General features: G+C 48.1%; 1 protein-coding gene across 2 annotated transcripts in view; it reads right to left on the bottom strand.

The window, feature by feature from the left end:
* The window catches only part of RYK (receptor like tyrosine kinase), a 158,423-nt gene extending 144,888 nt beyond the window's left edge, over positions 1-13,535 (bottom strand). Inside the window, exon 1 of one of the 2 annotated variants that reach the window (XM_069727924.1) lies at positions 13,146-13,535. In XM_069727924.1, the coding sequence (XP_069584025.1) occupies positions 13,146-13,497 (352 nt within the window). In that variant the 5' untranslated portion in view covers positions 13,498-13,535. The remainder of the gene's footprint in view (positions 1-13,145) is intronic. The other variant, XM_069727925.1, reaches the window with a different exon arrangement.
* Positions 13,536-13,789: the final 254 nt, after the last annotated feature.

Below are 13,789 nucleotides of genomic sequence, written 5' to 3' on the forward strand. Positions count from 1 at the left end.
GAGAGAACATTTACATACTTTACATGCTTGGAAGACACGGGATCTATAGTAGGCCAGGATGATCTGTCCATTTTATTGGATAGTGTTCTATCTAGTTGATCTCAGTATTAGGCTGGGGTCACACACAGCGAGATCCGGCCGAGTCTCGCAGGTTAAAACCAAGCTCTGGCACCGGCACTCCAGAGCGGAGCGTGCGGCCGCATAGCAATACATGGAGCTGCACGCTCCGCTCCGGAGTGCCGGTGCCAGAGCTTGGTTTTAACCTGCGAGACTCGGCCATATCTCACTGTAGTGTGACTCCGGCCTTAGAAGGGGGTGTTCTATTTTCTGATGTTTTTAGGATTTTTCTATGATGTTAACTATTTATATGGTAAATGTCATCTATATAGGCACTTATGGTTTATACTTGCATTTGAACTGTATAGTTCTGTGTCTAATTACGTGGGAAAACAGACCAGGTATGATCATATTAGTCTCTGCTTATGTACTAGGGATTTCCAGAGAGGATTGGCACTGTTTTATAGGGTATTAGTCACTTCAATTTTTATTTGTGTGTATGTAGGTATATATATATGTACATTTAATGTTTTTATATCATTATTCCGTAGGTGGATTTTCATGATATATTGTTGCGATTCTTTTTCACAGCACATTGTGGTGATTTTGATCACCTATTCTTCACTCTATAAATGCACTTTTAATATATTTATATATTTTTTGTAATGTGTCAATACTATTATTGATGGATTTTTATGACATCTTAACATAGTAACATAGTTAGTAAGGCCGAAAAAAGAAATTTGACCATCCAGTTCAGCCTATATTCCATCATAATAAATCCCCAGATCTACGTCCTTCTACAGAACCTAATAATTGTATGATACAATATTGTTCTGCTCCAGGAAGACATCCAGGCATCTCTTGAACCCCTCAACTGAGTTCGCCATCACCACCTCCTCAGGCAAGCAATTCCAGATTCTCACTGCCCTAACAGTAAAGAATCCTCTTCTATGTTGGTGGAAAAACCTTCTCTCCTCCAGACGCAAAGAATGCCCCCTTGTGCCCGTCACCTTCCTTGGTATAAACAGATCCTCAGCGAGATATTTGTATTGTCCCCTTATATACTTATACATGGTTATTAGATCGCCCCTCAGTCGTCTTTTTTCTAGACTAAATAATCCTAATTTCGCTAATCAATCTGGGTATTGTAGTTCTCCCATCCCCTTTATTAATTTTGTTGCCCTCCTTTGTACTCTCTCTAGTTCCATTATATCCTTCCTGAGCACCGGTGCCCAAAACTGGACACAGTACTCCATGTGCGGTCTAACTAGGGATTTGTACAGAGGCAGTATAATGCTCTCATCATGTGTATCCAGACCTCTTTTAATGCACCCCATGATCCTGTTTGCCTTGGCAGCTGCTGCCTGGCACTGGCTGCTCCAGGTAAGTTTATCATTAACTAGGATCCCCAAGTCCTTCTCCCTGTCAGATTTACCCAGTGGTTTCCCGTTCAGTGTGTAATGGTGATATTGATTCCTTCTTCCCATGTGTATAACCTTACATTTATCATTGTTAAACCTCATCTGCCACCTTTCAGCCCAAGTTTCCAACTTATCCAGATCCATCTGTAGCAGAATACTATCTTCTCTTGTATTAACTGCTTTACATAGTTTTGTATCATCTGCAAATATCGGTATTTTACTGTGTAAACCTTCTACCAGATCATTAATGAATATGTTGAAGAGAACAGGTCCCAATACTGACCCCTGCGGTACCCCACTGGTCACAGCGACCCAGTTAGAGACTATACCATTTATAACCACCGTCTGCTTTCTATCACTAAGCCAGTTACTAACCCATTTACACACATTTTCCCCCAGACCAAGCATTCTCATTTTGTGTACCAACCTCTTGTGCGGCACGGTATCAAACGCTTTGGAAAAATCGAGATATACCACGTCCAATGACTCACCGTGGTCCAGTCTATAGCTTACCTCTTCATAAAAACTGATTAGATTGGTTTGACAGGAGCGATTTCTCATAAACCCATGCTGATATGGAGTTAAACAGTTATTCTCATTGAGATAATCCAGAATAACATCCCTCAGAAACCCTTCAAATATATTACCAACAATAGAGGTTAGACTTACTGGCCTATAATTTCCAGGTTCACTTTTATTATTATTATTTATTGTTATAGCGCCATTTATTCCATGGCGCTTTACATGTGAGGAGGGGTATACATAATGAAAACAAGTACAATAATCTTAAACAATACAAGTCATAACTGGTACAGGAGGAATGAGGACCCTGCCCGCGAGGGCTCACAATCTTTTAGAGCCCTTTTTGAATATTGGCACCACATTTGCTATGCGCCAGTCATGCGGAACAGACCCTGTCGCTATAGAGTCCCTAAAAATAAGAAATAATGGTTTATCTATTACATTACTTAGTTCTCTTAGTACTCGTGGGTGTATGCTATCCGGACCCGGAGATTTATCTATTTTAATCTTATTTAGCCGGTTCCGCACCTCTTCTTGGGTTAGATTGGTGACCCTTAATATAGGGTTTTCATTGTTTCTTGGGATTTCACCTAGCATTTCATTTTCCACCGTGAATACCGTGGAGAAGAAGGTGTTTAATATGTTAGCTTTTTCCTCGTCATCTACAACCATTCTTTCCTCACTATTTTTTAAGGGGCCTACATTTTCAGTTTTTATTCTTTTACTATTGATATAGTTGAAGAACAGTTTGGGATTAGTTTTACTCTCCTTAGCAATGTGCTTCTCTGTTTCCTTTTTGGCAGCTTTAATTAGTTTTTTAGATAAAGTATTTTTCTCCCTATAGTTTTTTAGAGCTTCAATGGTGCCATCCTGCTTTAGTAGTGCGAATGCTTTCTTTTTACTGTTAATTGCCTGTCTTACTTCTTTGTTTAGCCACATTGGGTTTTTCCTATTTCTAGTCCTTTTATTCCCACAAGGTATAAACCGCTTACACTGCCTATTTAGGATGTTCTTAAACATTTCCCATTTATTATCTGTATTCTTATTTCTGAGGATATTGTCCCAGTCTACCAGATTAAGGGCATCTCTAAGCTGTTCAAACTTTGCCTTCCTAAAGTTCAATGTTTTTGTGACTCCCTGACAAGTCCCCCTAGTGAAAGACAGGTGAAACTGTACAATATTGTGGTCGCTATTTCCTAGATGCCCGACCACCTGCAGATTTGTTATTCTGTCAGGTCTATTAGATAGTATTAGGTCTAAAAGTGCTGCTCCTCTGGTTGGATTCTGCACCAATTGTGAAAGATAATTTTTCTTGGTTATTAGCAGAAACCTGTTGCCTTTATGGGTTTCACAGGTTTCTGTTTCCCAGTTAATATCCGGGTAGTTAAAGTCCCCCATAACCAGGACCTCATTATGGGTTGCAGCTTCATCTATCTGCTTTAGAAGTAGACTTTCCATGGTTTCTGATATTGTTGCGTAAAAAATTTTTTTCACAGCATATACATACATATTTGTCTATAGGGTACTTCCGTCTTTCTGTCCTCAACTTCCGGAACGGAAATCCCGCATCGCTGATTGGTCTCGCCAGCTGCCCATCATGGCTGCCGCGACCAATCAGCGACGGGCACAGTCCGATTAGTCCCTCCCTACTCCCCGCAATCAGTGCCCGGCGCCCGCTCCATACTCCCCTCCGGTCACCGCTCACACAGGGTTAATGCCCTGCGGTAACGGACCGTGTTATGCCGCGGGTAACGCACTCCGTTATCGCTGCTATTAACCCTGTGTGCCCCTAACTTTTTGCTATTGATGCTGCCTATGCAGCATCAATAATAAAAAAATGTAATGTTAAAAATAAAAAAAAATAAAAAACCTGCTATTCTCACCCTCAGTAGTCTGCCGAGCCGCCCGCGGCTGCCGCCATCTTCCGTTCCCTGAGATGCATTGCAAAATTACCCAGAAGACTTAGCGGTCGCTAAGTCACGTGGGTAATTTTGCAATGCATCTTGGGAACGGAAGATGGCGGCGGCAGCGCGCTCATCGCCTGCGCCAGAGCCTCGCTGGATTGGATACCGGCAGGTGAGTATATAACTATTTTTTATTTTAATTATTTTTTTTTAACAGGGATATGGTGCCCACACTGCTATATACTACGTGGGCTGTGTAATATACCGCGTGGCTGCTATATACTACCTGGCCAGTGTTATATACTGCGTGTGCTGTGCTATATATCATATAATAAGTTTTCAATTTTTACTTTATTTCTCCTTTTAGGTTTGGGGATACACAATTCATTATTAATTGGCACTATGTGTACTTATTCGCACGGATATGTAGTCATGTTTATAGTGTACTCTAATTATGGTATTGGTTCATCACAATAATCGGACACCTGAAGATGATGGCATTGGCCAAATTGTATTTCTTATCGGTTTTCTTAGTGCCTACAACACGGGCTAGAGTATATGTCTGCTGACCTGGGCAGTGTGCATGCGTTGGCGATCCTGGTTTCTCGCACTTCCGGGGGCGCTCAATATTGGATGCACATGCGTTCCAGTGTGCGTTCCAATGAGTGGCGCACCGTAAGTGACATTTAATTAGGACCGGATATGCACCACATGCGCCGGAGGTCCCAGTTAGCAGATCTTCACCTGCTGCTGTTTCACTTCCATCATGTATAACCTGTTCCGATTGGTTCCTGGCACTTTAAAGGGATTCCCTCACCTCCAAAAATGCCCCCGGACAAAGCTAGTGCGAAACGTGCGTTGGGGTGGGGAGGGTCCCTAGGTCGGCACTGGTCCTGGCTCCGGCCACTGTCGTGTGATCCGCAGCCAAATCCGCAACATGTGCACATACCACTACAGTACATGGTGGTCAAAAACAACTAATTGTCTAGTGGAAACTGCTTCAGGAAAACACTCCTCCTTTGGGGAGTTTTTGAAGGTGTTTTTTTCCTGAAATGTTTCTCTCTAGTTTTGAGAGGTTTCGTTCTGGAAAGAAGGACATGCATTTTATTTTTACCACAAGGCATGTACAAAACCTGCTTAGGGAAAAAAAAACTCACAAGAACAGTAAAGTGGAATGCTCATAGAAATGAATTACGGTAGTAAAGTCTTTGAGCATTTTTGGACTAACTCAAAAAAAACAAAACCTCCATGCGCACACTTCCTAACAGACCTGGATGGAGGTGCGAGACACTAGGAAAGACATCACATGTAGCGGACATAAGTGAGTCAAATGGCTCAAAGAGCCATCAATACTGGTAACAAAAGTATAACTGGGAAGGAGCTGTCAGGGGAGGGGGAGGTCTGGGATTTGTTGGGGGTTTGGAAAATGTTAAAATGTTGTAATATACTGGAAAATGCATAAAATGTATTGTTCATGTTCGCTTTCAATAAAAATCAATTTAAAAAAAAAAAAAAACACATCACATGTATTACTATCAACAAAAATAGTTACAATTATATTGAATGTTCTCTGGTAAAACCCAAAACTTGACACGTGTTACAAATCTGATTACGAAGCGATGATTGACCGGACCCAGACATGGAGAGGTTGAATTAGGTCATGAAGAAATGCAAGTTTATATAACCAGGCCCCGGCTGCACCAGACTCCTCCAACTTGAGAGCTTTGGTCTAAACAGAATTACATTATCCCAATATCGACCTCTCTGAAAGCTCCAGGTCATAAAGCTACGCCAAATCTGAGAGACCAAGGGCTGCTTGGATTAGATACTCTGGATTACGAGCACAGAGCTATTCTGTTAAGACGCCAACTCCTATCAACAGGACAGCTGATAACTTTTAGATTAGTGGGAGGTCCAAACACCAAGCCCCTACCAAAAGCTAGGACAGGGCAGTTTTGTGTGTCCCCCCACCCCTGCTAAAATGGAGCGGCAGGGCACGTTTGTCTCAATCTATTCATCCTCTACAGGACTGCTGAAGATAGCACTGTATATTCGGACCATAGAAGGAAGGAAGAGGTACAGATGTCGAATGAATGCAGGGCGCATGCGCGAGATTCCGGAGCCACAACTGCACAGGTCCTTGTGACAGCATAATGGAGAGAGGAGAAGAAATCATTAGCATAATGAAATAAAAGTCTATTTCTCCACATCTAGACAGCAACTATGAGGCATACAGGTAAGACTAGATTAACATTTCTATTATCTGTATGCTCATAGTGATAGCTGAAAAGCGTCCCAGGTGGTGACAGATTTCCTTTAAAGGGAACCTGTCACCTCCAAAATAGAAGTTGAGCTAGCCACCAGCATCAGGGGCTTATCTACAGCATTATGTAATGCTGTAGATAAGCCCCCGATGTAACCTGAAAGATGAGAAAAAGAGGTTAGATTATACTCACCCAGGTGCGGTCCCGGCTGCGATCCGATGGGCGTCGCGGTCCGGTCCGGGGCCTCCCATCTTCTTACGACGAAGTCCTCTTTTTGTATTCACGCTGCGGCTCCGGCGTACTTTATCTGCCCTGTTGAGGGCAGAGCAAAGTACTGCAGTGCGCAGGCACTGGGAAAGGTCAGAGAGGCTCAGCGCCCGCACACCGCAGTACTTTGCTCTGCAGACAAAGTACGCCTGCACCGGAGCCACAGCGTGAAGACAAGAGGACGTCATCCTATGAAGATGGGAGGCCCCGGACCGGATCGCAACGCCAATCAGAACGGACCGCAGCGGGACCGCCCCTGGGTGGGTATAACCACTTTTTCTCATCTTTCAGGATACATCGGGGGCTTATCTACAGCATTACAGAATGCTGTAGATAAGCCCCTGATGCCGGTGGGCTTAGCTCAAATTCCATTTTGGGGGTGACATGTTCCCTTTAATAAGGGGTTGTCCATTAGTGGACAACCCCTTTAAGTAGTAGTAAATTCCATAAATGTACATTCATCGTCCAAAATCTAGAAAAGGCAAACACCAGCAAACACTACTGCCTAAAGATCTCTGAACGTAACACTGTCGACTCCAGTGAGACAAAGTCAGCAGGACAAACCGGACCAAGAACGTTCAATGTGTGAGAACAGATGTACATGTACTGCACAGTGGAGGGGGGTCCTCACGGCTCCTTGTAATAGTCTCGTGCTCTACAACATGGGTGTGAACAAACAAACAAAACTGTCCTCACACAGCAGCGCTCACCACCGCTCAAAATCTGAGATCACAGGACTGAATCACGTCACTTCAAGTCATCGGTTTCATGATTTCATCACCGCAGCATCTACTGTCATGTAAGAGCCCCCCACCACCACCCCTGGACACAGCAGCGGAAGGGATATTGAGATTGGCACGCAGACAAAAGGGACCTCTGCCCAGAATAGGTCAAAGCAAAGGCACAGCATACAGATATGTTCAGCAGGGACCCCCGATATTTTTTTACTCCACTATGGTGTACGTTTTTACTGTACGCCGCTCTATGACGTGGTGCACCCCACTAATCTATTCCATAAAACACCCTTAGACAGGAGCCCTATAGACACACTAAACCTACATCATTATCATTAGGTGAGTACCATCTCATAAGCGCGGTTTGCTTTTTTCCTAACACTGAGAATTTCTTAAAGGGGGACCTCATGCACATTAGATAAAAGGCAACTGAGCACTCAGATATCAGCGAGATCAGCTAAGCATCTAATGTGTAAGCAGCCCTCCCGACAGATGATGTCAGAGGAGAGGAGAGCCAGCATCAGGACATTCTTTGTGGGCGGAGTCAGCATGCCCTGCACTCCCACCCACGAATAAAGACAGCAGCCTCGGTGGCTCCCATGTGATGCGCATACGGCAGCCTCGGTGGCTCCCATGTGATGCGCATACGGCAGCCTCGGTGGCTCCCATGTGATGCGCATACGGCAGCCTCGGTGGCTCCCATGTGATGTGCATACGGCAGCCTCGGTGGCTCCCATGTGATGCGCATACGGCAGCCTCGGTGGCTCCCATGTGATGCGCATACGGCAGCCTCGGTGGCTCCCATGTGATGCACATACGGCAGCCTCGGTGGCTCCCATGTGATGCGCATACGGCAGCCTCGGTGGCTCCCATGTGATGCTCATACGGCAGCCTCGGTGGCTCCCATGTGATGCGCATACGGCAGCCTCGGTGGCTCCCATGTGATGCGCATACGGCAGCCTCGGTGGCTCCCATGTGATGCGCATTCGGCAGCCTCGGTGGCTCCCATGTGATGCGCATTCGGCAGCTCCTATGCGATGTATATAACAGTCTTGTTGTTTCTATGTGATGAATATACTGCAGACCTCCCACTGATTGAGTTCTATAATTATTACATTAGCAGTGATGAATGTCCCCAGTTGAGGAGACCTGCAATGTAATATCAGTCTGTGCTTAGTACAACTTACTGCTGCGAGTTCTTTACAAAACTTATTGCAAAGTGTTAACTGCACTCCAGATTGACACAAACCTGGAAAATCAGATGCAAGTAACAGCATCATAACCACCTCACAGCCTCACCAGAAGAAGTTACAACCATCACATTAGAGTTGAATTAAATGTTTGACAAAATAAATACATTTTAAGTTGATAATTTTGTATGGTCCACGAATGATGATAAAAATATCCTAACGGTCCTTGGCCGAAATAAGGTTCCCCACCCCTGCTTTATATAAAGCAAGGGAGCACGGGGCAGTCTATAGGAAGATGCAGTCATGTGACAGGTACCACAGTAATACAAGGGAATAGTATAATTACATTGGTCAAAGGCAGCCAATGATAAATCGCGTAAGATAAATAGCCACTACTAACAAATTAATAAATCTGGCACGTTTTAAACTCTCCAAACCCATTTTCCCACTTTTTCCAGACACTTTGGATAAGCTAGTGAGGAGCAAAAAGATTTGCAGGATACTGGTTGGCAGTCTATGGTGCCTGGACCTGAGCCCTGCAACCCTCTTACCAGCCAGCACCTCTTCTGTTCAGTAGGAATTGCGCAGCATCATCCTTGTAGCACGACGCACATGACGGCGCTCCGCGTGTATAAAGGTACCGTCACACTCAGCAACTTTGCAAAGAGAACGACAACAATCCGTGACGTTGCAGCGTCCTGGATAGTGATCTCGTTGTGTTTGACACGCAGTAGCGATCTGGATCCTGCTGTGCCATCGCTGGTCGGAGCTAGAAGTCCAGAACTTTATTTTATCGCCAGGTCGGCGTGTATAGTCATGTTTGACATCAAAAGCAACGACACCAGCAACGAGCATAGGGCCCCTAGACGTGTGTCGGATCGGTACACTCCGGCTGTTTGACATGGAGCGAACAACCAGCGAGAACGAGAAGTGAGTCGCCGTTACGTCACTGGATCGCTCCTGCATCGTTCTGGAGTTGCTGTGTTTGACGTCTCTACAGCGACGCTCCAGTGATCTAGTTTAGGTTGGCTCGTTGTCTATATCGTTGCAGCGTCGCTGAGTGTGATGGTACCTTTACTCAGCGGTGAAGGCGAAGGAAAGGATGTCAGGGCTCTGGTTCTGTCGCCACTTACTAAAGACCAGGATCCCGCAAATCTTTTTTGCACAACTCTGACCAACTTCTGTTTTCTTTGGCACAGAGCAATAAGTTATTCTACAATGATTTGCAACCAGAAAAAGAAGTGCTCAACTTAGGATTCTGGCACAACTGCATTAGTACATTACATGCAAATCAGAGTCAGAAAAATATGAAAGTGACTGGTGGCAGCGCCAATTATATCTATGTGATTGCACATTCGTAAATGCGGACCCTGTATTCAACTGCTCTCCACCAAGTACTATAGAGGGCGGCCCAGACGGGTCCCTTGTAGGCAACCAAATTCACTAGCACAGAGGCTTTTGCGTAATCAGACCAACTAACAAGTACAGTGGCCCGGACATTCACCCTCTATAGATGGCACTGATCAGAGGCCCACAGCACATGCCCATTATCTTGTAACCTGTGCCATCAGGGAGAAGACGCCTCTGGCTACAACTTCCATTTTCTTGCCATCAAAATCCATAAAAATGTTGTCGTCCAGTCAGCTGCAGTCATCAGCTTAATAAGGACAAATCCCCACAAGCACAACAGATACATGATGTCAGGATTGAGCCAGTCGCATTCGGTGCCATCTGTGTTCCCCAGGCCCCGTTAATAGTGGCAGGACAATGACTATATTACCAGTGTCCTATTACCAGGCTCTGCCACAGACAATGGCCATGGTACCAGTGTACCCTGTGCCCTATGACCAGGCTCTGCCCCAGACAGTGGCCGTGGTACCAGTATATCCTGTGCCCCATTACCAGGCTCTGCCACAGACAGTGGCCGCGGTGCCAGTGTACCCTATTATTGTGCTCTGCTTTTATTGTGCTCTGCTCTCGCACAAAGGCTGTGGTACCAGTGTACCCTATGACCGAGCTCTGTCCCCAGATAATGGCCGTGGTACCAGCGTACCCTGTGCCACATTTCCAGGCTCTGCCCCACACAATAGCCATGGTATCAGTGTAACCTGTGCCCTATTATCGGCCTCTGCTCCCACACAATGGCCGTGGTACCAGTATACCCTGTGCCCTATTACCGGACTCTGCCCCAGACAATGGCCGTGGTACCAGTGTACCATTACCAGGCTCTGCTCCTGGACAATGGCCGTAGTACCGGTGAACCCTGTGCCCTATTACCAGGCTCTGCACCTGCACAATGGCCGTGGTACTGGTGTACCCTGAGCCCCATTACCGACTTCTGCCCCCGGACAGTGGCCGGTGTACCCTGTGCCCTATTACCAGGCTCTGCCCCCGGACAATGGCACCAGTGTACTCTGTGCCCCATTACCGAGCTCTGCCCACAGAAAATGGCCGTGGTACCGGTGTATACTGTGCCCCTTTACCAGGCTCTTCCCCCAGATAATGGCTGTGATACCGGTGTATACTGTGCCCCATTACCAGGCTCTTCCCCCAGATAATGGCCGTGGTGCCGGTGTATACTGTACCCTATTACCAGGCTCTGCCCCCAGATAATGGCCGTGGTACCAGCGTATACTGTGCCCCATTACCAGGCTCTGCCCCAGATAATGGCCGTGGTACCGGTGTATACTGTGCCCCATTTCTCTGTACTGTGCCCCATTACCAGGATCTACCCCCACACAATGGCCGTGGTACCAGTGTATACTGTGTGCTATGACCGAGCTTTGCCCCCAGATAATGGCCGTGGTACCGGTGTATACTGTGCCCTATTACCAGGCTCTGCCTCAGATAATGGCCGTGGTATCGGTGTATACTGTGCCCCATTACCAGGCTCTGCCTCAGATAATGGCCGTGGTATCGGTGTATACTGTGCCCCATTACCAGGCTCTGCCTCAGATAATGGCCGTGGTATCGGTGTATACTGTGCCCCATTGCCAGGCTCTGCCCCAGATAATGGCCGTGGTACCGGTGTATACTGTGCCCCATTGCCAGGCTCTGCCCCCAGATAATGGCCGTGGTACCGGTGTATACTGTGCACTATTACCAGGCTCTGCCCCGGACAATGGCCGTGGTACCGGTGTACACTGTGCGCTATGACCGAGCTTTGCCCCCAGATAATGGCCGTGGTATCGGTACATACTGTGCCCCATTACCAGGCTCTGCCTCAGATAATGGCCGTGGTATCGGTGTATACTGTGCCCCATTGCCAGCCTCTGCCCCCAGATAATGGCCGTGGTACCGGTGTATACTGTGCCCCATTACCAGGTTCTGCCCCAGACAATGGCCGTGGTACCGATGTATACTGTGCGCTATTACCAGGTTCTGCCCCAGATAATGGCCGTGGTACCGGTGTATGCTGTGCCCTATTACCAGGCTCTGCCCCAGATAATGGCCGTGGTACCGGTGTATACTGTGCGCTATTACCAGGCTCTGACCCCAGATAATGGCCGTGGTACCGGTGTACACTGTGCCCCTTTACCAGACTCTGCCCCCAGATAATGGCCGTGGTACCGGTATACACTGTGCGCTATTACCAGGCTCTGCCCCCAGATAATGGCCGTGGTACCGGTGTACACTGTGCCCCTTTACCAGGCTCTGCCCCCAGATAATGGCCGTGGTACCGGTGTATACTGTGCCCTATTACCAGCCTTTGCCCCGGACAATGGCCGTGGTACCGGTGTACACTGTGCGCTATGACCGAGCTCTGCCCCGGACAATGGCCGTGGTACCGGTGTATACTGTGCCCTATTACCAGGCTCTGCCCCAGATAATGGCCGTGGTACCGGTGTATACTGTGCGCTATGACCGAGCTCTGCCCCGGACAATGGCCGTGGTACCGGTGTACACTGTGCGCTATGACCGAGCTCTGCCCCGGACAATGGCCGTGGTACCGGTGTATACTGTGCCCTATTACCAGGCTCTGCCCCAGATAATGGCCGTGGTACCGGTGTATACTGTGCGCTATGACCGAGCTCTGCCCCGGACAATGGCCGTGGTACCGGTGTACACTGTGCGCTATTACCAGGCTCTGCCCCAGATAATGGCCGTGGTACCGGTGTATACTGTGCCCTATTACCAGGCTCTGCCCCAGATAATGGCCGTGGTACCGGTGTATACTGTGCGCTATGACCGAGCTCTGCCCCGGACAATGGCCGTGGTACCGGTGTACACTGTGCGCTATGACCGAGCTCTGCCCCGGACAATGGCCGTGGTACCGGTGTATACTGTGCCCTATTACCAGGCTCTGCCCCAGATAATGGCCGTGGTACCGGTGTATACTGTGCGCTATGACCGAGCTCTGCCCCGGACAATGGCCGTAGTACCGGTGTACACTGTGCGCTATGACCGAGCTCTGCCCCGGACAATGGCCGTGGTACCGGTGTACACTGTGCGCTATGACTGAGCTCTGCCCCGGACAATGGCCGTAGTACCGGTGTACACTGTGCGCTATGACCGAGCTCTGCCCCGGACAATGGCCGTGGTACCGGTGTACACTGTGCGCTATGACTGAGCTCTGCCCCGGACAATGGCCGTAGTACCGGTGTACACTGTGCGCTATGACCGAGCTCTGCCCCGGACAATGGCCGTGGTACCGGTGTACACTGTGCGCTATGACCGAGCTCTGCCCCGGACAATGGCCGTGGTACCGGTGTACACTGTGCGCTATGACCGAGCTCTGCCCCGGACAATGGCCGTGTGCTCCGGTTCTCCCCGCCCCACTCACCGATCAGCCGCCGCACCTCCTCCTCGCTCATGTACACGTTCAGGCCGGGTTCTCCGCCGCTCCCGGGTCCAGACTGAGCCTCACTGACTCCAAGGAGAACGGCAAGTAACAGCAGCAGGGACGGACACCACAGCCCGGGGCCCGGCTGCCTCCCCCATCTCCTCCTCCACCCCGGGGGGACCGGGGCCCCGGGCAGCATGTCTCTCACAGGCCGTGCTGAGAGGAATTGGCGCCCCGGACCATCCCTGTACTCGCGGTCTGTCCTGCCGTCGAAAACACAACACCACGGACAAGTTACACGACCCTGGCGCGCTCGGTCTCCCTCACGGAGGATACAATCCACTACACGCATGCGCTGTCTGTCCTCTCTCTGTTCTGAACGCTGCACAATTTTGCCTCTTCCAAGCCGCCGTCGTCCGCTGTGGCTCCCATGCGCCCTCTTCTGGATGGATTCTGTTTATTGTCTTTTTTTAAAACAAACTTTATTGATAACAGAAGTAATAGGACATAGATTTAGAAACAACAAGATAGAACTGAGGTGTTCTCTGTGGGTTGTAACCATGCACATTAGCTCCTGTCCTCAGAGGGGCTCATAATCTGATTAACCCTGTAAGGACCAGCTTTTTGTTTTGTTTTTTCATTTT

This window comes from Ranitomeya imitator, chromosome 5, assembly GCF_032444005.1.
Source record: "Ranitomeya imitator isolate aRanImi1 chromosome 5, aRanImi1.pri, whole genome shotgun sequence".
NCBI classification, from domain to species: Eukaryota; Metazoa; Chordata; class Amphibia; order Anura; family Dendrobatidae; genus Ranitomeya; species Ranitomeya imitator.